This window comes from Vigna unguiculata, chromosome 9 (genome assembly GCF_037176805.1).
Source record: "Vigna unguiculata cultivar grain cowpea cultivar isolate G323 ecotype 2 chromosome 9, ASM3717680v1, whole genome shotgun sequence".
NCBI lineage: Eukaryota > Viridiplantae > Streptophyta > Magnoliopsida > Fabales > Fabaceae > Vigna > Vigna unguiculata.
The window spans coordinates 46,606,854-46,632,385 of NC_140800.1; the positions used below are offsets into that span (position 1 = coordinate 46,606,854).

The window sequence follows — 25,532 nt, forward strand, 5'->3', positions numbered from 1 at the left end:
TGAAAGTTGTAAACAAAATTGAATGGGTGGAATTTTTATTGCGAGAGAAATAACAAATAATGTAATCATTGAATTCAAGTATGATAACCCAAAAACAATGATACAAGTTGAGCTCCTGGACTCTATTTGAAAAAAATATAACCAACCATCTTGGATTCATTTATTGATTGATTGATCTAAGAACACCTCACTTGGATTGCAAGGGTTTTCACCAATATATTTGGGCATGGATCCGCGCCGTTTTGGTTGAACACTGCACGATTTAATGTAATCGAGCAAGTTTCTTTGCCTAAGCATTCCTGCTCCACGATTTGCTTGGTAGCAGCAGCATTGCAAGTCCCCAAAATATACTCTCCACAGTAACCACTTGGATTGCCAAAGCTGGCAAACTCAACTGTCATAATCTTTTTCCCAGGTGGACACATTAGTGAGGCTTGGGGTCCAAGATATGGCACAATAGGGTGAAAATTTCCTCTTCTGGACACCCATGAATTCACATTGGGAGGGTCGCTCTCTGCAATGAAACTGCAAATTGTGTCTCTATTCACGTTCAATATCTCAACTTGTCCTGGAGCCAAAGGTTCCTCTTCAAATATAACAAGTAAGTTGTCTTGTGGGTTGAGGAAAGATCTTGGGATGTGGAACCTGAATGAGTGATGCAAGTTACGAAATGTTCAACACAACACTCATTTTATTGTGTTTAAAAAGACCAAGAGAAAAGTTTTCATTTCTAAAGAGCGGTTTGCTTACTCTGATTGTGTGGGCTTTCCAATTGGGGACAGGTAACTCATCCAGTGGCGACCAATGCTTTTACCATTGATCCACATCATTCCTTTGCCCATTCCAGTCATCCTGATGGCAACTGGACCTGTTCCCTCTGGAGTGGCAAATCTTGTCTATAAAACCAATGCATGATATCGTTAAAAAATGGTGTAAATAGTTTTAAAGTGTTTCTTAAATATCGTAGTTTGATATAAGACATGTGATATTTCTTACCCTGTACCAAGTGAGAGGGCGTGGGATTGGACTGAGTGGCTTCCATTTTGCCTTTAATGATCCTTCATCGCTAAAAACTTTCATGCCTTCACCCTTGATACCAACCTATCAATTAAAATTAATTGCTTTAGCTATGTCATTGTAACATGTTGAACCACAATTTTACTATAGAGTTATATATCAACTAACCCGATGACCCCACATATAGGTAGTGAGATCAAGTGTTCCTGTGTTGAGAGCGAGGATGTTTACATAATCGGGCCCTGCGTATCTATGTTCCATGTAAGCTCCGCTGTCCTATATATTTGAAATTTGAAGGGATGAAACAATGTTATTTTGTTATACTCATAGAAACTTGGATCGATGTTCATTAAACACACAAGAAGGAAAAAATTAAGTCTCATACAGGTAATCCAACTGTGCCAGCCAAGATGGAAATGTAGTTGGTTCCAACCCTAAGTGGTACTGGTCGTTGGAATTTAAAAGATTTTTTTTCATGAGTTCCATGTGCAGTTCCTAACACAAAATAATCAAGACATTGTCTTTAGAAACTTGTCTCCTCATCTTATGATATATTCTTTTTTAACTTTATGTCCTTACCAATGAAGTCTCCATTTACAAATGCAACCATTGTGTGTCCCTCACTCGATATTTGAACAACTGGGAGAACTCCAGGCTTTGTTGGCAAGTCTCCTGGAGCCAACTCAAAGCTGTAGTGAATAGATAGATTACAAGTTGGAGATAACAGTTGTATAAAATGTTTCCAAAATAAAATATTTAATTAATCAGCTTACACAAACTCACCTGGTGGTGTACCAAGCATAATCACTAGTGTCCTTGAGCAAAGTGTAAAGCTCTGCCGGAGCGTTTTGGTACATATCCATTTTTTTTGTTGTTGGGATGGCCTCGTTGAACATCTCCCATTGGAAATTGTTTGCAATGGGAGACCTTTCGTAGTTCCTTGAATTATGTTGTGAAACAATCTATTACATGTGTCATATGTGAGTCAAACACCCATTTTTGAATTGTATGTGATAACATATTGGAGATGAACAAACAAGTTAGTTAATTACACTTTGTGTGTTGAAGACCACAGTCTTGCAATCAGGGAGGATGCTAATGGAATGTGGAGGCAAAAAGTAGTCAGTGCCCCTGAAGTTAATTGTGGCTGCATCTGTTGTGTGGTTGTTAGTGATGAAAGCAACACACAAGTTTGTTCCAAGCTTCTCAATGGTTCTAATCTGCATGACACATATACCAATTTAATTTAGCTCGATATTTTTGTGACACTACCTTCTCTGTATGCAACATTATAAATAATGTCATATGTTTACCTCGTGGAATTCGTTCAACTTTTCCACATTGGTATCGCCAGCAAGGATAGCCTTCCTGCAAAGGAGCACGGCTTTGTGCACATCCCTCAAATGAGTCCATTTTGGTTCTCTTTGTAGACCGTATTCATCAAGAGGCGCCTCATCATAATAACGAGTTGGGGTAAAGGCAGAACTGGTTCTGCCAAAGTTTGTTCCTCCGTGATACTACAAAAGTTGCACATTGAGTTACAAATTTAAGAAAATAATATTGGCCTAAAATTATATAAGTACCAAAAGATTTAGATGATAAGAGAAACACCATATAGTAGTTAACCAAACTTCCACCCTTGGCGAAAAATCGAGCAATTGAAAAGGCAATATCTTCTGCGGATCTTTGGGATGGTGGATCTCCATGTGCTCTATACCTGAAGTTCAAGTTACCAAATAAAATGCATTATTAGGAGTGCTCATGATTTTGATTTCCTTCACCAAGGATAAACATTAAGTCATATCTTACTGAGCGGTCCAGTTCTCTGTCCATATGGCTGGTTTGTATGGTTTGTTTGGCCCCGAGAAGGTATCACCACAATGTCTTCCATTGCATGCATTGATCTATGAATGAAATCACATGATGTCAAGCTAAGTTGGAAAAGAATTTATGGCCATGCTACTCCTATTTTGTCATGACTTACCACTGGATCTGGTGCATCTGTTTGCTTACACATGACCCATGGAACTCCAACGTTCAATGCTACTGCCATGTTTGCAGCCCATTGGACATAGCTGTCACCCTTCTCACCGTATGCACGTTGAATGTGGTTGTACTCATTCTCAATCTGTAGCCATTGAATAATGCAACATGTTTACATACATTTATCACTCAAAAAGAAATTAAACACTTGGTTGGTTGCAAAATAAAAACCTGTGCTAAGACAATGGGACCTCCTTGGGGTGCAAAGAGTTTCTCATCTTTCATCATTTGTACAATCTTTGTCACAAATGCTTGCATGTGTTGCTTCAAATCAAAGGAATTTTCATGTTAATGATTAAATTATGTATTCAATTTTCATGTTAAAGGAATTATATATGGGGGATTGAGACTACCTTATAAGGCTCATTATCACAGCGGAATATGGTGCCAGGAACCTCCCTAAGCCAATATGGAAGTCCTCTAATGAACATATGAGGAAAGAAAGTAAGGTTGAGAATAACAAAGGAAAAGGAATCATATATTTGAAAATCATATTAATGAATGGATATTTTACCCATGGTTCCACTCGGCTTGGATGAAAGGTCCAACCCTAAGAGTGACAAACATTCCATGCTCTTGAACAAGTTTAATAAACTTTACTAAGTCGTAATTACCTTCAAAGTTGAACTGCATATTGACAGAGAAAAAACATTTTCACAACACCCCTTTGAGTTTTGTGGTCCCGAATCAATTGAATAAAGAGAAAACAAGTAATTCACCTGTCCTTGTTGGGGTTCATGAGCATTCCAAAACACGTAGGTTTGGATGACATTTATGCCTCCACGTCTTGCATTGTCAAGAAGGACAGGCCACATCTGTAGTATTCATGTACAAACATGTTCGATGGACCATAAAACTTTTTCTCTTTGCATGAAGAAATAAAATATTGTAACATGATTATGATCAAAGTAACTTACATCTGGTGTGCTTCGTGGGTAGTGGATGGAACCAGAAAATAGCAGCTCACGCCTTCCATCAATAAACAATGACTTACCATCATAAGTGACATTCTGAGCAGTCATATGACGACCACGTCCATGTGTTGCAACCACAATGGTGGAAAGGAACACTATGAGAAAAAGGGTACGAGCCATGGTGTTATTGGTGTGTTCCATCCTTTTTTATTTACTATTGCATGAGAATTGAAGGGAGACTTTGTGTGAGCCAATGCAAGGCTCCTCCTTCTCAGGTAGAGAGAGAGGTACCCAGAAGCTGATTTGCTCTTTGTATCAACTTCTCTTTTATACTACTCTCACACCAATAGGTGTCACCTCTGAGAAAAAATTGCGCTTTTACCAACCACTTTTTGCATTGTTTTACCATTCAAAGGTGGGACTTTCTTCTGTTTAACCTTATTTTTAGGTGATCATGTTGTTCTTGGCCATAAAAAAATTGTAAGAGTCGCGTTTCCCTGTTTACTCATTTTTTTTAGCTCAAACTATCTAAATTTACTCACCACCTTCTAAAATAAAAGATTTCATTGTTCTAAAAAACTAAACATTTGTGATAGATGAATTCAAATTAGTTATAGATGTTATTTTTTTTTACGCATATATTGTGTTTATCACTTTTAATTAATCTTTTAACATTTTTCCCTTTTCTATACTAAAATCCAACTAAATTATTGAAAATAAATTCTTTTCTTATTTAATTTTAAAATATGGTGCAAGATAAATTGTTGATTTATTATAATTGCTTTAAAGGTTAAAATTAAAGATATTATTTGGAATGAGATGATTCTAACTAAATAAGCGTGAAGTACAAGTAATTTGTAAATAGTATCTAATTAATAACTTAGTTATATCTTTAATCCATAAGACTTAAATCTAAAGTTATATTTAAGAAAATTAAGTTGAATTACCACTTATATTTATAAATTGTTGAGAAATATGTCGAATATGAAAGTGAATTTAGTTCATGCGTATTTAATTAAAACATATTGGAAATGTAAATTCTTTTAATCTCATTGTGTTATAAGTTGGTCTGAAAGGTAAACTGTTGGTTTCTTTGACAATTTCTTTAAAAGACATGGTTAGGTGTTTGATATTTCAAATTTAAAAGAGTGTATAAAAATTAAATATGATAATATTTTTACTTTATTAATTAATATACTCAAATGAAAGAATCAAATTTTCATTTAATATTAGATGTTCGGATGGGTATTATATATATATATATATATATATATATATATATATATATATATATATATATATATATATATATATATATATATATATATATATATATATATATATAAAAGGTTACTTAATAAATTATAAGTATTTTAATAATTTAAACGGAATGAGTATTATGACGGATATGGTTATCTTATCTCAATATCCAATTGAAAAAGTCGGGTATCTCCATACCTATACATATATCCAACCAATGTAAGGATTTTTCATCAAAAGGGGGACGAATTTATTTGTCATCCTTAAACATAATGTGTTTCAAATTTTTGTCTATTTCCATCCTCATCGGTAAGGTATATATTCATACTCGTCCCCGCTTTTTTATTGTATAAATATTAACTATTTTTTAAATAATAAAAAATACAATAAAAACACATAATATTATTAAATATTTAATATTAAAAGGGGTGTATTTTTGTTTCTTCAATATCAAATATTTAGAAATAAATTGTAGTTGTATACAATTCAAATTAAAATACCAAATAAAATTTGATAAAATCCAAAACATTTATAAGATTTGCATACGTTAATGTTACCTAGTTGATAATATTTAAAAATATTTAAAAAAAAATTAAATATATGTTTACTTCAATTTTTTAATTATAATAAAATCTATTTTTTGTACACGAATAAAAATTATAATACATTAGTTTATCAAAATCACACAAAAAACAAATACTAAACTAATAATAATTGAAATTTAACATTGATGTTTCATCTTTTAAACTTCAATATATGTTGAACGATGATAAAAAGAATTAATGACAATTATATTAATTTATTATAATATAGTAAATAAAATTTATTTATACAATTATAGTAATAAAATTACACATATGATAATGAGTTAAAAAAATAAAAATTATTATATAAAAAATATAAAAACACTATTCTACATGATAAAATAAAATCACAGTTAAAAATATTAAAAAATGATCAAATAATAACAATTTAATAGACTATTGAATGAAATTGCACAAAAGATAACAAATGTATAATTAAGAGTATAATAAGATCAAAAAGACCTTAGACATGACCAAATAACAACAATTTGATAGACTATTGAATGAAATTGCACAAAAAATAACAAATATATAATTAAAAGTATAATAAGATCAAAAAGACCTTAGACATTTAAGAAAACTTTTCAAATATAATGTTATTTTAAGGGTTGAGAGATAATAAAAATTATTTTAGCGAAACAAAAAAGAATTTTTCAAATGAAATAAAAATTAATAATAATAAAATAACAAAAATAAGTTTATTATACTATTTAGTAAATGAGAGGTTTAAGCTTAGAGCTGTCAAAATGGGTAACCCGGTCCGACCCGGCTTGACTCAACACGGGTTGATGATTTAGTGGTCCAACCCAATCCGACTCACTTTTTAGCGAGCCAAAAAAATTTGAACCCAACCCGGCCCACCACGGGTTGGCGGGTTAAACGGGTTGGCCACGGGTTCACTTAACTAAAAAAAATATTATTTTTTTTTCTGTCAAAACTAAATTGTAATTCTAATTAAAATCTAAATAAACTTTAATACAATCCAAATACAAACCAAAATTAAAAAATACAAATTATTTATGTGTTGGATAAAAAACAACTTAACATGACCCAAATGTAAAGCCTAACTTAATAAAAAAAATAAAAACACTTGTGTGACCCTTTTATCTACGGGTTGGTGAGCCAACGGGTTCAACCCAGATGAGCCGGGTTCTAAATGAGCCGAGTCAAAAATCAACCCATATTGAAATTTGTAAAAAAATTTCAACCCAACCTGGCCCGAATCCATGGTGAGCTGAGTTAGCTCGCGGGTTCCAACCCATTTTGACAACTCTATTTAAGTTATTGAACATTTAAATTGAAAGTGTTAAATATTCTCATGTGAAAAGAAAAAATACAATAATTAAAAATATTAAAAAAAAGTAGAAATATTCCAATGTAAGAAATAAAAAATATTTAATTTTGATACATCATATTTGAACATAATTGCACAAAGTTTGTGATAAGAGAAGCAAAATATCTTGAAGATGAGAATGAACTTCATGACAAGTCAAATAATAAGAAAAAATAAAAATAGAAGATTTATGATATATATATATATATATATATATATATTGTGTGTGTGTTTTGAAAAAAACACATTATCAATTGAATATATTATTGTCTTTACCTCCAAGAATCACCCTACCCTATTAACAGGGAAACGATTAACACAAAGCAAGAATTTAGCTACATCTCATACTACTCTACTACAACGCACACACATATAATGCACATCTTCCATTTTTTATTTTTTTCTAATTGTTTGACTTGTCAAGAAATTTATTTACATCTTCAAAATATTTTTTAGCTCAAACTATCTAAATTTACTCACCACCTTCTAAAATAAAAGATTTCATTGTTTAAAAAACTAAACATTTGTGATAGATGAATTCAAATTAGTTGTTGTTATTATATTATTTATACATATATTGTATTTATATCACTTTAATTATTTATGATGCACCCTTTCTCCCACTTCTTTTTTATTTGTTTTAGTGTTTTGGTCTTTTAACACTTTTTCTTTTTTCTGGACTAAAATCCAACTAAATTATCGAAAATAAATTCCTCTAAATATAAATTATGGTACAGGATAAATTGTTCGTTTATTATAATTGCTTTAAAGGTTATAATTAAAGATATTATTTAGAATGAGATGATTCTAACTAAATAAACGTGAATGACAAGTAATTTGAAAATAATATCTAATTAATAACTTAGTTAATTATTTTTGAAAAGTTATATCTTTAAACCATAAGACTTAAATCTAAAGTTATATTTAAGAAAATTACATTGAAGTACCACTTATGTTAATAAATTGTGGAGAAATATGTCGAATTTCAAAGTGAATTTTAATTTATGTGTATTTAATTAAAATATGTTCGAAATGTAATTCTTTTTTAATTTCATTGCGTTTCTTTAACAATTTTTTTAAAAGGCATGGTTAGTTGTTTGATATTTCAAATTTAAAGTACTTATCGTGAAGAGTTTATAAAAGTTAAATTTGATAATATTTTTACATCATTAGTTAATATACTGAAATTAGAGAGTGAGATTTCCATCCAATATTAGATGTTCGTTAAAAAAAAATTAAAGACTTATTTTATTTTCAGTTATCTATTTATTTTCATCTACATTCTACATAAGTGATTTCTTTCTTATACAAAATCAATTATTTATTTATTAATATTAACAGTTCATAATAAATGAATATTAATAGTCAAACGGTACATTATAAATTTAATTTATAATTTATATTTCCATGTTTATTTATTAAAGCATTTAAAAATGTTTATACAAATTTTAAATATTTGTAATTTACAATATCTTATGGTTGATGTAGGAAAGGAATGAAAATTCCCTTGAGAACGGGGAGGAGGGAGTAAACTTATAAATTGAATTGAAGGAACATTTTTGAGACATCGTTTCGTTTGGTTATCGATTATCAAGTAATCTTCTTTGCCATCTCTTCATGCATACCCCAATAAAATATTTTATTAACAATTAATTAGTGATCAAGCAGACAATTTATATACTAATTTACAAAAAAAATATTAATTACTAAAATAATCATTGTTATAAATAATAAATTATAATTAATTGTTAAATTTGTTACTAATTAATTGAAATCTAATTTAGAAATCAATTTCTTTATGATAACAAATATCTTGATAATTAATGTTTGTGACCAATTTTGTTTGATACCTACATTTTAGAAACCAATTTATAGATTAATCACAATTTTTTATTTATAATAATGACTACATGTAACCAACCACAATAAAAAAAAATCACATGTTACCTATCGTATCGGGTATTTAGAAAATATTCGTGATATTCTAAGATTCATGAGTACATATATATACTTCCAAATATTTAAAAGGAGATATTTTATAATTTTTTAAAATAAAAAATTTAAAATATATATTTTAAATAAAATATAAAATTAATAATTTAATCTTATAAAATATAAATTAAATTTAACTTAATAAAACATAAATTAAATTTTAATTTTAATTTTTCAAGGATAAAGAATATTTACAAATATGAATAGTGTGATACTTATATATGACCATTTACCCATGTCTCAAAAATAATAAATATTTATAAGTACCAATTATTTTTTGAAGATCTTGTCTGTAAATATTCACAAATACAAATATATTTGTCATTTCTATGAAACACCTAAATTTAGGGATAAAATAATTGTTTGGCTTAGAGCCACGTAAGTATTATTTTTACATGATTATTTAAAGTAGATAAATTGTCACTTAAACAACACATTTATTTATTTCGTGGTATATAACAAAATATTGCTAATTACTTCCGATTATGAACAAAATCTATAAATTCAAATATTCAAAAATTTCTCAAAAAAAAGAAAATATCAACAAAGGTTACAAAATAATAAGAAATCAGTTTTATCACACATATTTTAAGCTTTATTTTTTACATAATAAAAATATTTAAAAAATTATAACTTTTATGTGAATTAGATATGTCATACTAAGGAGTGGCGGAGATGATCTTGACTTACCAAATTATTTTTGACATATATAAAATAATATATAATCAATTTTATTTTTTAATTTTAATATATTTTATATATTTAGTCTTTCTAAAACGTCCCTATATTTACTTTGATATTTATAAAGAAAAATAAAGATGAGTCACTCATGTTAAGTATAAATGAGCATGAATGAACTATAAATGAAAATAATTAAAAAAAAAGTTTAAATATCTTTTTCGTAGTGTTTAAATACAACCATTGTCATCTATACAGTATTTCGTTACTGATTTAAAAGGTGACCAAATAAAACACGAATTGCGAAAATGAGGATCATTTTAAACATTCGATAGAAATGATGGACATTTAAAATATTTTGTCAAAATGAGGACCATCGGCAAAAAACATTACGAAAATAAAGACGAAAAAAATATTTAGGCTTAAAAAAAATATGATAACATCCATTAATACTTCAATAATAGATAAATAACAAATAATTCATAAATGCGTGAAGTATGGTTTAAAAAACAAAAGATGATGTTGATGCTCTTCTTTATGAATTGATAATTAAAGCAAGATCCATGAAAAAGAAAGAATAAAGAAACTTTTACAGCAAAACTAAAGACCTATTACAGTCTAGTTGAGGAGATAATTAGCATATACTCAAAGAAAACAAAATAATTGAAATGTCATGAAAAACGTTGATTGAACAAAGATTCTGAAAACCAAAATAATAATATACAATGAAGTCCAACACAATAATGGTGGCAGCAGATAGATACAATAGAATAGAAAAGTTTGGGCAAAAGAAAGGGCGTCACATAACGACACAAGCGGAGGGGTTCTCGTCGCTGAAGGCGGTGGTGTAGCGGACCTCGGTGGAGCTGGCACGTGCGAGATGGGAATAGTGAGGGTCATCGGTGTTTCGCACGTAGCCGGAGGGGGCTTTCTTATCGTACACCCCGGGTGCGTAGGGGTGCTCAACGACGTCGTAGGGGACGTATGGCCACAGCTCTGCTTTCTTACCTGTGCGGTGAGCGATGCGGGCCACCACCTTAGAGGCCTCCACGTACCCCACCACCGTCACTTTGTTGGCCTTCCGATCCACGTCCACCTGGTTCACGCCTTTCATCCCCTCCACTGCTTTCTTCACTTTCCTCTCGCACCCTTCGCAGTCCATCTTCACTTTCACCTCCACCGTCTGATTCATTCATACACACACACTCATCTCAGTTCCTATTTCCATCGCCTCATTAACTAACAATACTACCATACCAATAACAATATATAACAAATTGAACTTAATTCATTTCTCCTATGTGGATCTGATCTCATCTCATGCTAAATCAATAATCAATGAATTACCTGCAACTGCTTCCGCTTCTTCAGTTTCGAACCGCCGCTGGAGCAGTCAAAGAGCTCGGAGATGTGATCCAGAGCACCCATTTTTCACTTCAAACCAAAGGAATCCACAAAAATTTTGTGATTAGTATAAAGGACTTGAGACAAAGGTAAGGATAGTGAGAGCCCAAGATCTTTTTGGCCACTTTATAACCAAGGAATGAATCTGAGACGCGGGTGATATCAGGAGGATGAAATGTGAGAGGACACGTGTCCTTCTCTCCAGTTGGACGGTTATGATTTGAGCGGATCCATGGCCGCCCAAGGGAAAAAAACACAGACAAGAGTGTCCGTTGAAACCCTTGTTTTGGAGTGAGGTAGAACAGGTGGGCCCACCTAATTCTAATTCCAATTCCAATAATTACGATAATCACAGTCACTTAATCTCAACAACGTGGCGGGACCACTGCCCCAACCCCCACAACACAATTAACTATCCTTTAACTCTGGAAATAACTTTAGTGCAACATTTTTTATAATAAATTAAAAATAGTAATTAGTATCGTACTTATTGAAACAATCTTATTTAATCAGTAATTTATATTTGATACGAATACGAACATTAAATCATTTGTTGAAATAAAATAAATTACAAAATAAGAGTTATATTATATTGAAATTTAAGAGCACCGATTAATTTAAAGTTAAGAAGATATTATCTTCGAAATGGTCAAAAACAAGTTTTAGCGTTTAATTTTAATATAAAAAGCATGAAATCTTTTAGTGTTTTTTAATATTATGACTTACTTTTGTTTTGGTTATTTTTCGTATATAAAAATATGATTGTTTCTTTTGTTTCAAAAAACTCAGATAACCATTTTGTTTTTATTTTATTTCTTATTATATCTTACAAAAATAAATCAAGTACCCATCAACCCAAGACACTCTACTAGAGTTATAATCATTCACTTAAATTCGTACTGATTTAAGTTTACAATGCATCTAAATCCATATTTAGAAAGGATAAATTGTTGAATCAATCATGTTATAAATTTATTTTCAGAAAAAATCATATAAAGTCATTCTGTTAGAATTGATGCAGCAATATTTCACAACCAAGAGGGGGGTGAATTGGTATTAACAAATTTTGCCCAATTTTAGTACTTTTAAAATTGTTTTGATAAAAACCTTTTCTTTTGAATCAATTGAAATAGTATGGTTTGATGGTTAATGTATGGAGCATTTATACTATGACAAGATATAGAGAGAAAGAGATAAAGCACACAGAATTTTTATACTGGTTCGATTCTTAAGAATCTACATCCAGTTCATCTAGCAAACCACAGCTAGAGATATTCACTATATCACAAGAATTTCAAGATTTACAAATACACTTGATAAATCTAAATTCTAAGATAAAGGAATACAAATGCAAGGCATCCACACACTTGCACAACCACACAACAGCAAGGCTATCACACACACTTGCTTTAACAACCAAAAACAGCAAGGCTATCACACACACTTGCCTTAACCAGAAAATAGTAAATCAGAGAGTTTCAAACTATATTTAGAATACAAGAACACAGCCCAAAGATTAGATTGAGTACACCTTTTCCAAATCTGAATTTTCTTCTTCTTGCCAAGCCAAATTTGATGTGTCTTGATGAAATTCTCAAGAAGATCTTCCAAGATAGCTCCAAGAACCTGTTCCACACTTTCCTTTCTTTCTTTTGATTGCACAACTTATTTTAACAGCAGGTGCAGAGTCCATTTTATAAAACCAGTTGCTGTCAGCACGAGCCTAGTCGACTACATTAGTTGGCTAGTCGATTATCGGGGCAACAGATTAACAGATTCAGGATTTTACACACATAGTCGACTACATTAGTTGGCTAGTCGACTATCGAGGCAGCAGATTAACAGATTCAGGATTTTATACACATGTCATGTTAACCATTGTCATGCTATGTCATGTTAACCATTGTCATGCTATTATGGACATCATCAAAAACATTTCAAATACATTTAATCAACAACACATTCAACTTTATATTTTGTTACATCTTATTTTATATATATATATATATATATATATGTATATATATATATATATGTATATATATATATATATATATGTATATATATATATATATATATATATATAATATGAATAAAATCAAATAAGAAGTTTCTATTGAAACATACCTTTTATATCCATCATATATCTTAGATTTATGATATTTTTGCAATCCTTACAAATTCTCGGTACACATAATATTTTATATTGTAATTATAACTTTTAATATTCCGTATTGTTATATGACTCTTAATATTTCATATTATTATATGACTCTTAAAATTATATAAGCGTACATCTCAATTAAATTCGCATTAAATACTCAAGAAAAAAAATGTGAACTTAAGTAAATATTTAGTGTACTTAACCATTCAATCAAATCTTAATTATAAATAATTATAATTTTAAACTGTTAATTTTAAATAATATATATGTACATATATATTATTTGGCATAATTTAAAACATGTATCAAATTAATAGTAGTTATACTACAGTTCATCATTATTAACAAAATATTATCCATTTCCCTGTACTTGTAGATGCATAAAAATCAAAAATTAAATTCAAACTCTGTTTTATTTCTTAGTTTAACTTATCTATTATAAGTTATCCGTTATAATTTGACTTATTTGTAACTTACTTACACTTTAATAAATAATTAGAAAATTGGAAGACGGAAAATTTATAAACCGAAAACAACATAATAAAACTTTAATCAAAAAGTTAAAACTAGTTGAAAAACCCATTTTTTTTATCCGATTAAACTAAGATTGAACTCAAACGTTACTCATGAATTGGACTGTGTTAGGATATAATGATCTTCGACTAACTTGTTACTACAAGATGAGATTTGATCTTAAAAAGGAAAATGAAAATTGAGTTGAAAATTTTGTATAGATGAGAGATGAATAAAACTTATAAGTGATTAGAGTTACGTTTATAAAAAAGAGGTGTGACTTAAGAGATACAACACCAATGAGACTTGAGTCTAATCATTTAAGACATTGACATCACTGTCAACCCAAAATCTTAATGCAGTGGATTTATGGATCTTTATGCTTATATAGTGCTCTACTATCTCATTTCTAATCAATTTAAAATTTAGACTCACATTTGAATCCTTAACCATTAATTTTCATTAAGATATTGTTTATTTTTTATAAGCTGATAAATGTTGAGTTAATGCGCTATATATCTTTATTTATTTATTTTTGGTGCACCTTCTCACTAAATTAAACCTTCCATGGGTGCATCCTAGGTGAATGCCTCAAACTCGTCTAAAAGAAAAATGTTGCACTCTCTTTGAAGTTATATCATAGGGTCCTTCAACAGTCCTATATAGAAAAGAGAAAAGGAAAAGAAACAATGGTCTATTTAGAGGACAGTATAGGCATGGGTGACTTCTTTCTTTTCTTCTCTCCATGAACACCTGTCCATATAAAGCCAAAGTAAAGTGGCCAAATAATACTTTAAAAAATGAGAACCACGTGCATGTGATTTTTTTTCAAAAGAAAATTTGTAAAGTTTCTAAAAGTAAGATAAAATTTGTCTTTAATTTGTTTATTTTTTGTAATTAGACTATACTTTTAAGAAGTGGGATAAAGGTATAATTTAAATAAAATAAAAATTACATTTTTTTCTAATCTTAATACTTACAAAAGTTTGTTTATTTATAATCTACATTACCTTCAATCAAAACAAAAATTATCACGTCTTCAATTGGTTTAAAGTTTACTCAATCAACTTTATAAGATTAGTGGATAAAATGAGATTTACATTCACTTATATATTATAAATTCAACTTATTTCTAGTTGATGTATTGAATATACTTTCTCATGACGAGACATATACACCTCGAACATGTGACTAAACATTAATCCGTGATTTAATAACGGCTCAATAGCAAATAGTACAATAGGTTCAACAAACGACAAATATTCGATAGCATGTAACACAATAGGTCAAACAAACAACAAATCTTATTAGGATGGACTCAAACTCATAAATTTGATACCATACTAAGAAGTAAATTTTAAACTTAACTCAACCCTACAAAATACACTTGTAAAATAAGTTTTACACCTACTTGTGTACTATAAATTAGTTTTATCTCATGGGATATTGGTTATTTAAATTAAATTAATTATGGTGAGATCAAGTACATCACTATTAATAAAGGGTAACGGAAATTTAGTTTCATGTTTCAATTTCTTGAATGTAAATCCACCATTCTTGCTATCTATTTTGAAATTACAAGGTTTACATTATATAAACTCTTTTGAAAGATGATGGATTAGACAAGACGGAATTTATGTTTTTTGAAAAACATAGATAGCGGCAACATTCTCTCACTTATATTTTTTGAAAAATAATCTTCTATACAAATTGCAAAATGCAAAAGAAAGAAAAATTAATAAAAGAAAATCTCGACTCTCCTGTAAGATGCGATATGTTCTAGTTAGTCCAGCAAGTTATATAAACCAATTATATATTAAATAAAACTTAACATACATCATAGTTGATGTAACAAGTTATATATATATATAAAAAAAAAACAATTGTAATGTTTTAGGATTTAATAAATCATAATATATTATTATTGTTGTATTGTATTTAGTATATCTTTGATCTGTCCGCATTATCCAAATGAGTCATAGAAAGATTTGCTACAAATTAAACTTTATCATTGTCCATAAAATTTAACTACAATGTATATTATCTCAATAACAAAGTATAGAAAACTATGACAAATCATAAGTTGGAATAAAATGATTTAAATGAATATTAGTGGTGATGCAACTGGTAAATGACTTGATTTTAGCAATTGCTATTTTACTGGTAGAGACCAAAACCTATGTTTTTGTTGGTTTTGTAAAGGCTACAAGCATGGGCCCCGCGGGCTTAGCCCAAAAACAAGCATGCCCTCTTTATAAAAAATCACAAAGTATATCTAAATTTTGTTTTTTGCATTCCAACCAATCTTCCACTCACCACCTCTATTCATTTTAAACAAAACTAATATTCTACTAACAACTTTTTTTTATTGAGGTAATAGTTGTTTTTTCCCTTTAATATTTATTATACGGGAAACATTTGCATGTAACGTTGGATTGGATGGGTTAGGGTTTTATAATAAATGTACTTTTAGTTTTGATCTGCACTTTCAATTAGATGTGATGAAGATAGTACTACTTTTCACATAAAGGAATTTGATCTTCAAACATTATAAACATGTGTAGTTACTTTTTGTTTTGACATTTTTTTTATTTGCATAGATAATAAATTACATATTAATCTTCATTTTCTAAATTATGTAAGGTCCATATTCATGGATATATAAAAAAGGGTGTAGTGTGAAGTTTGGGAGAAGCAAGTAGTGAATGAGGAGGAAGAGGAAAAGAGGGAAAGATAGAGTGTTTGAAAGAAAAGTAATTTATGAGAAGAGTTTAGTGAGTTGGGGAGTGTGTGGTAAGCAATAAAGGAGGAAGTAGTGGGAGTGAATGACATTACTCATCTGTTTGGTAATGTTATGGGTTAGGCATTGAAAAGCGACCCCTCGAAGTGTGCAAGCAAAGCATGCATGGCATGGGTTGGGGATCTTCCAAAATTCACATGACTTCCGTGTCTCTCCCTCCAATCCTCACATCATCACACTAACCAACTCTTTTTTTTCTTTTCTCTCTTCCCACGGTCCCCCCCCCCCTCTTCAACCACCTTTCTTACTCTCTCCTCTCTTTTTCTTTTCTCAGCTAATCACACTATTCATTATTTTTTTATACCTTCAATCAAATTGTCTTTACCTAGTGGGCTCGTATATATATATATCTTGAGTAGAGAACAAATTTACATGACAATAATCGAAATCAACGTTATCTAATTATCTTGATTCAAATATGGGAAACATAAGCATTATACGTATGTTGAGGGGGTAGATGTTGAATAAATCCAATTATCTAATATCTGTGTCATCGTAGATACAAACAGAAGGAACAAAGCAGAGCTGATCCTTGTAAACCAAACACCACGCAACCCATGTACGGACCAACTCACCAACTTTTTCTTCATTGATCCTATCCACTGTGGCGGTGGTCCTCACTTTACCAAAACCATTCAATCGCCTCTTCTTTAACCTCTTTACATAATGTAATAAAAGACATACCAAAAGTAGATGGTGCTTTTCAACTCGATCTTGCAGTGAGTAGAGGAGTGGGACAGGATTCTGATGTAGTAACACTCTGTGACTGAGTGAGGTGAGCTTTGAATTTCACAAGGTAATAGTGTGTGGGTGTACACGGAATAATGACACTATCAAGGACCTCGTCCACCCAACATTTTCCTTGGTGGAAAATCAACCGATGTGGAAAATCAAAGTCCAAAAGTGAACAATAATGACGATGTTGAAGGACATGATTTTTTAGGAAAAGAAATATATATATATTGGTGACGCTTGTTTAAAGTCTTGGATAGGTAACTTGGAGGTGGAGATGGGACTTGCTTTTACTTGGGAAGTTTAATGTGACTTTGGCCTAGTTTGAAAGCCAAAAAAACAAAAGACAAGTAGTTGAGAAGTTGGTGCAAAGACTTTTTGCGTCAAAATACGATAAATGGGGTATGCATAATGGAACAATATCCCATCTTTAATATATAGTTTGAAATTGTTTGAGAAGAGTGATAGTGTGTGGTTGTATAGTGATATAGGTTTGGTTTTCACATGGATTGCACCCTACCCTTTGGTTGCGTTGCGCAAGAGGCGCCCCAGAGACCAGTTAGTTGATTCATGGGGTCAAAGTGGGTGGCCTGCACGTGGGTCCATCACCACGCACCACCTCACCATGACTTTTCCCAAACACCAAGGGAAAAATCAAACATCATTCTTTTTTTTTATTTTTATTGTTTTTCCTGTTTTCGCTGACATATATAATGTTTCCGTGATTTGTGATTCCAACGTAAGGTGGGTCATGTTCGTGCCTTCCTCTTATTACATGTGCTGTTCCAAAAAGATAGGTTCAATATAAAGGCCAAACTTCAACACAAACTATATACCTGCTGTGATCTTTAATATCATTTTTTTATGAGCCATTATGTCTGCTCTCCGTATAAAATAAAACTCTGCTGCTAGTCTTTTGCTTTCAGTTATGGCTAAAAACTCTGGTTGGCTCCCACTCCTCAAAACAAAGCTATGTATATATATAAGTGAAGATTATTACGTGTACCTTTTGGCTTTTGGCTTTTGGTGGATGAGAAGGTTTATGCACGCTATCAACCACTCAGAAAGCAATCTGTAACTAAGAAAGGTTAAATATGCTTAAAACCCACATCATTCTGAATCAAATTCTGCGTAACTGACTAACAAGCTTGTTCCTTTGATAGAACTTGTATATTTGTAGAAAATGATGTATGATTTTACATGCTAGTGTATGTGGCCAACAACTCTGCTTGCTACATAATTAATAAATCAACAAGATTACGAAAAGTTTAAGTTAATGATAAATATTAGGACGTGTCACGCTTTCGATTTCCGCTTACATATGTTTGAATTACACCTTCTGATCTTTCAATTTTCGAACAAAAAGATTAATGCTACCGTGTGTGGTCGTCTTTGTTTTTTTTTTTAACTTTTACATTTTGGCAATATTGACTGAACGCTGTGGATCGTGTAGTGCATTAGTCATGTTTTTCTCTCCTACACTGTTCAGTAGATTTTGTTTCTTACTTTTAAGATTGTCTTTTGATTTTTTTTATAAAAGATACATTTTAACTGTTTAACTATCAAATTTGACATAATCATTCTGTCCCCTTATGATATTTTATATTCTACTGTAGTTACAAAACATACTTTGTAGTAGTTTAAACCACCAATAAATTTCAAAGAAAATAAATATTCAAAATTTAAAAAGTTAAAACGACGTAGAACCAATTGACTTTTACGTAAAATTTCATATATATATTTTTATTTTTAACTTTAAAAATAGAAATGTAATATATATATATATATATATATATATATATGAAAATTATGTATCCAATATGTAATGCAATATGTCTTCTCTAATAATGATAATTACTCTTTATTTTAATGTCAATATGTTAGGATTTTATTGTGTTGTACTTCTTAAAAGAATGATATTACAAGTTACCATGATAAAATAATATAATTCTGTTTTATTTTATTAAATATCATTCTTATTTTAATTCTATTAACTACTTTACTGAAAGCAATAACTTATTTTGAAAAATGAACGAATATAACATACGTATTATTTAATATATCGGGTCTAGTTTTGGTGTTATTTAATAAAAATGATTTTCATTGACTTTTGAAATTAACAAATATTCAATATATTGCACTAAATACTTTTTCATTACTTTTATTAAAACAATTATAGTCAGGTCCATGATATAGTCGTTATCTAATGTGACATTTAGACTATTATAATATTAACAACCTGTTTTCGATATACTATTTTAAATATTTTTATTACAGATAAAATATATATGAAAAATAATATTTTTTATGATTTGTTTTTTTTATTCAAATACTCTTTCTCTTATTTTATAATTTTCATAAATTTAATTGATAATATATAGGTATTAAAAAGAATGTATTATTGCTCATATAAGGATCCTTTAGGACTTTTTATATTTTCGGTATATTTTTTTAAAATAATTATCGAAATAAATAATTTTTTAAAAACTTAAATATGTGAAATTGTATTTTGAAACACAAATTTTAATATCGAAAACATATTCTAAAGTACGACTTGTACTAAATACAAAAGTAGTGTTTAATTACTCATAATCCAAAATATTATTTTGAGAAAAAAAAATATTAAATATGGGATATTTTCGGTGAACAGTTAATTTTGATTAACCATATCATTTCGAGTTTGAAGATTACATTTCTTTTATTATATCTAACTTGAACTCTCCTAATTAATCTCATTACTTAAAGTTATCTTAATAATTGGTATTAACTCAAAGGACGAAAGGCTGATACATTTTCGTGCAAATATGTGATATTTTTGTCAATGAAATTTACAGTATGTCTCCTGACACCACTGTTTGTATGATATGGAATATTATAATATCAAAAAAAAAAATCTACAAACATTTAATTATCTAAATAAGAACATTATAAGTTAAAAATTTTAAATATATAAACGGTTATGTACAAAACGCCTAACGTAAACAAAACTTGCATGTTAGCATTTATAAATTATAAGTGATATAATTAAAATAAATAAATGATACAATAAATTAACAGTAAAAGTCATACTAAATGTATTTTGTATCAATTAATAATATGATTTTTTTATACTAATAGTATAGTTATCAAACTCAAATTTTATAACAATTAAAGTTTCTGTCCCCCAAAAAAAAACTACTCAAATAAAATATATAAATAAGTTAGCCATATTAATTAGCCAATATATTAAATTATCTTAAATTTATTATACAAAAGAGTCAATCCTTGGGTCCATCTGGAAGCCAATAACTCTATTTATAATGGTTAACATATAATTTATTATACAAATAAAAGCACAATCAATAGTTTCAGCCCATTGATAGTAGATTGTTAAGAGTTACATTTTCTGAGTTATTCGATCTATTTTTGAATTGATAATATGAGATATAGTTTTAATATTTAGCTATGGTTGAATTGTTAATTTATCTATTTATTGCATTTACATATGTTGACCAATATTTGATTTCTAAATTGTATATGTCAAGATCTAAACTACTGTATAAGTTAAAATTAGTGAAAAAGGATTTGACGGATATTTATTTATTAGATGAAATGATGTTATATATTATGAAAAAGAAAAAAAATAAAAAAAATGTGACAGTTTTATTTTCACTAAAGTTTTTGACGATCACATGTTTATTGATGTGAGTTGTGTGACAGGATTGTAAAAGAAATTGAATTCTTAGTTTGAAATCCAAACAAACGCCTCTGACCCGATAGTTCAGTCACAAAATCTGCATGTGGTGAGTCTTTGCTTACCGCGTCCCACACTCCAATCTTTTAATGCTTATAAGATAAATTGAGAGAAAAGAGGAAGAAAGTTATAAAAGAAGAGAGAGAAAAAATTGCAGTATCCTAGGCCCTTTCTCTGTTTCCTTTTCAACTTTTTTCAGTTACCATTTCCCTCATTCAAATCTATCCATTAATTTATTTTCAAATCTTTTTAACTTATTCTTCAACTTTGTTTTCTCATACAACTATAAATATGTATAGTCCCACACCCAGCTCTGCCACTCTCTCTCATTCTTGGCTCTTATGCGTTTGGATCTTTCTCCCATGCAGTCAAACCCAATGTGGTGAAGAAGGGGATCTCGTCAAAACCTTTTCTTCTTTATTTCTTATGTGTTCATCATTTTCTCATTGGATTTCGATCTCGCCATGGCAATTGAAGCACACTTGTATCCCAATAACCAGTTTTATGGCTCAAACAATTTGATGCTGTGTTTGAATTCTCAAGCGTATGCTCATAAGAACAATCTGCAGCAACCAGGACAACAACAATGGCTACAACATCTACACCAAGCTAGCCAGATGAGTCAAAGAACGTCTCTTCTTGATCCCACCTTTTCTTCTTTTTCCAATTCAAATCTCCACCAAAATGCTTTCAACAAGTACAATCACAACGCTCAATCTTTACCCTCTTATCCTCAAAGCTTGCCCACTGAACTTGATGAACAGAGAGAGATTGATCACTATATCAGATCTCAGGTTAGTTTCGTATATGAAGGAACTTTGTTTGCATTACATCAGAAAACTTGAAAAGTTTTTAGAACTTCAACTGCCGTGATTCCGGCGGGGAAGATGGGAGGTCCACCACCACCATAACGCCACGGAAATTGTGGTCGCGTCGGTTGTTTTTATCTGCGATGTCAAGGAACTGCTGTTTAAAACCTTGACTTTTTTTTGTGTCACTGAACTGAGAAATTTGTTTGCTAGTTTAAGTTTGTGATCTTAGGTTTGTATCACAACCAGTCTAATCGGCGTTTGTTTTGTATTTGTTCAGAATGAAAAGTTGAGAGTTTTGCTGCAAGAGCAAAGAAAACAGCATATGGCGGAGTTATTGAAGAAGATGGAGTTGAATGCTCTTCATTTACTGAGACAGAAAGATGAAGAAATAGTGGAAGCAACGAAGAGAACGAGGGAGTTGAAGGAGTTTTTGAGAAGGTTGGAGGTAGAGAAGGAATCGTGGAGAAAGGTGGCAGAGGAAAACGAGGCCATGGTATTGTGTCTTCATAACAACTTAGAACAGATGAAGGAAAGAGCAGTGCATCGAATGACATCAGAGGATGCAGAATCGTGTTGTGATGATAACGTAGGAATCACAATATCAATGGGAGAAGGAACAGGAACAGGAGAAAAGAGAGTGTGGCGTGGTGGGGTAGGAGAAGATGAAGAAATTAGGAAAAAGACAATGGATTGCAAATGTTGTAATTCTCAAAAATCGTGTTTTATGTTTCTTCCTTGCAGGCATCTCTGTTCGTGTAAAACTTGTGAGCCTTTTCTACAAGTTTGTCCTGTCTGTAGTACACCCAAAAAGTCTAGCATAGAGACTTTGATTGTATGATACTTTGAACATGACATAATTTTATACAAAATGATCCTTTTGTTAGCACAAGATTTGGAGTTTGTTTCTCTGGGACTTTTTTTGTTTATCGTTCTTGCCTCTGTTATGATTCTCTTTCATCACAGGCTCTAATCTAATGCAGAGCAGAGATAAGGTTTTGAGTTTGGCGATGAATATGAATAATCAAATGCGTCACGTTCGAGAGGGATTCCTGATGAATGGTCTATTCATGCTTATGTCCTAGATATTTGAAACCGATGAATGGTCTATTCTGGATTCTGTCTCATCTTAGTTTCTCCGAGTATTTTCACCATAAAAGCTGTTCCACAGGCCAACTTTATCACCATTACCAGTTACTTCTGGATTTGTAAAAAAGATATTCAGAACTCTTTCTATCAATGTAGAAATTTGGATATCATGTTATTCAATTACAAATCATAAAATACTTTAACTTTTCTTTATTTTTATAATAAAATTCAGCAGATTTACAATTAATTCATAGTGTAAGATTTTTTATATCGATGATACATCCTCATCAAATAAAAAACCATGAGATACTTTTTTTCTTTATGTTTGTAAGATATGAAATGCATTTATTTTAGTTTGATATTTTATAAAATATTAATATAACCTTCTGTGATATGTTATTAATAATCATCTTAATTTTTTTTAAATATATTTAGTATTAAAATGGATTTATATATATATATATATATAATTTCCATCTTTTACTACGAATTTAATTATTCTTTTATACTGATTTTTCAACATCAGTTAATTATTGACATTTTCAAGTTTGTTTGAACTCACAATTAAGATTTTTCATTACTTTCTTCTCAATTATGAGTTGTTTAAATTAAGTTATTATTATTTAGGCTTAAATTCTCTTTCATGTCTCATAATTTAATATGTGTAATTTTATTTATACAAAATTTTAATTATATATTTGATTTTCTATTTTTTTAAAGTTAAACAATTTCGATGTAATATAATTGAATAATTTTCACAAATGTATCAGTCAGACTAAAAGGGGGTAGGGAGTAAAATAGTTTAATTGTACATTTGATTTTTCTATTTTTTTAAATTAAACAATTTTGATTCATTAAAGTGTCATTCAACTGTTATCAGAAAATATTAATGTATAGGTCATAATAACATTTAATAGGAAAAAATGGGATGAGAAAAAGGTTGGTGGCTGAGTGATTACACAGCCCAAAGATTATATATTTGGTGGTGAATAATATTTCAAGGGACATAGGGTAAAAGTGATTTAATTATATATTTGATTTTCTAGTTTTTCCAAATTAATTTTAATACACTATAATATCATTCAATTGTAATTGGAAAATATAAATGTACCAATCATAATATAATTTAAAAAATAATAATGGAAAGAGAAAATGGTTGGGAGGGTGGTGGTAGAGCCCCAAAAATACTATAAAAGGGGCAGATTATAGATAGCAAAATTTTGATAAAAAGATGTAAAATAAAAGTGGGTATATTAGATTAATTATTATGAAAATATTAATTTACTTGTTATAGTTACGTAATAACATTTAGGAGAAAAAAGAAAGAAATATAAAATGAAGGAATTTAGGGTAAGATTGTATGAATTTATAAATTTCTCCTATATATATATACACTAAAGTAAATAAAAAAATATTATTTTATTATCACATATTTAGGTCATGTATGGGAATGCTAATACAATTATATTTAATAACTGATGTTAATACAATTCTATTTAATCACTAATGTTAATACAATTATATTTAGTCACTCATTATGTCAAGACTAAATGCAAATAAATATATTACGGAATACTCTAAATCATTTAAATCAAGTTTAACCGATTACTAAGACCCCACAGATCCGAGTAGAGTGAGGATGGTACATACCATCCGCTTCCAAATTATATATAAGTTTCTTTCAATTTCTTATATGTGAAGTTTTGTGTAAATAATGAAATATAATATCTCTACATCAGTGAGTGTCATGTTTATTATAATTTTTTAAAACCTAATACCCATCTATCTGTATACCACTCATCGAAAATCTCATCGTCATGATCTTTCGTAATAAAATATTATTTATAACATTTAAACATGGTGACATTTAAGCAAAATGAAAAAATAACTGTAATGTCACAAATTAAATAGAAATATTTAATTGTAGAAAATTGAAAATTTTTAAAATTTGGATAATTAAAGAGATTACAAAGATCCAATATAAATCCAATTGAAAGTTTTCAAATTTATCATTACTCAAAACATAATTAAACCAATATTTAATCATAATTCAAATAATATATACATTTTTTTAGAATTTGTTTTTATTTATTATTTTAATTATTGTTGCTATTATTAATCTAATTCAAAATACAATATACGAAATTAATTAATTTTATAAAATTTAGTTTTATTATTAATATTTAATATAGTTAGAAAAATATTTGCATGAATACACCTATATGTATATAAGTTTATCTCAACAACCTGTAAGATGATAAACATTAACAACACTAACATACACACAGGCACGCTGTCGCGTATATGTATATACATTTTTTAAATATACGTGATAGTGTATTAGTAGGTAATGATAATGTTATTAAGTTAATATATAAACATAAAGTGAAATATATTAAAAAAGATGAGAGAATAATTATTGATAAATAGAGAAAAAAGAAAAAAGTAGAGATAGACGATTTTATAA

General features: G+C 29.5%; 3 protein-coding genes across 3 annotated transcripts; 1 reads left to right on the forward strand and 2 right to left on the reverse strand.

Moving 5' to 3' along the window:
• On the reverse strand, positions 1–4,268 carry LOC114162990 (beta-galactosidase 13-like). The gene is made up of 17 exons (XM_028047023.2): positions 3,978–4,268; positions 3,780–3,875; positions 3,575–3,687; positions 3,414–3,480; positions 3,232–3,324; positions 3,002–3,145; positions 2,827–2,921; positions 2,629–2,734; positions 2,331–2,534; positions 2,070–2,237; positions 1,801–1,979; positions 1,597–1,706; positions 1,403–1,512; positions 1,186–1,293; positions 997–1,101; positions 751–896; positions 1–645 (listed from the first exon to the last, which is right to left on the reverse strand). Exons 1-17 carry the CDS (start codon positions 4,173–4,175, stop codon positions 177–179), a joined length of 2,511 nt encoding a protein of 836 aa, XP_027902824.2. The 5' UTR covers positions 4,176–4,268; the 3' UTR covers positions 1–176.
• A 6,195-nt stretch (positions 4,269–10,463) lies between these two features.
• FP6 (farnesylated protein 6) lies at positions 10,464–11,453 on the reverse strand. Its single transcript, XM_028045898.1, has 2 exons — positions 11,169–11,453; positions 10,464–11,004 (listed from the first exon to the last, which is right to left on the reverse strand). Exons 1-2 carry the CDS (start codon positions 11,247–11,249, stop codon positions 10,621–10,623), a joined length of 465 nt encoding a protein of 154 aa, XP_027901699.1. The 5' UTR covers positions 11,250–11,453; the 3' UTR covers positions 10,464–10,620.
• A 9,870-nt stretch (positions 11,454–21,323) lies between these two features.
• Positions 21,324–22,868, forward strand: LOC114162456 (putative BOI-related E3 ubiquitin-protein ligase 3). The gene is made up of 2 exons (XM_028046360.2): positions 21,324–21,961; positions 22,257–22,868. Exons 1-2 carry the CDS (start codon positions 21,632–21,634, stop codon positions 22,815–22,817), a joined length of 891 nt encoding a protein of 296 aa, XP_027902161.1. The 5' UTR covers positions 21,324–21,631; the 3' UTR covers positions 22,818–22,868.
• The last annotated feature ends 2,664 nt before the right edge of the window (positions 22,869–25,532 follow it).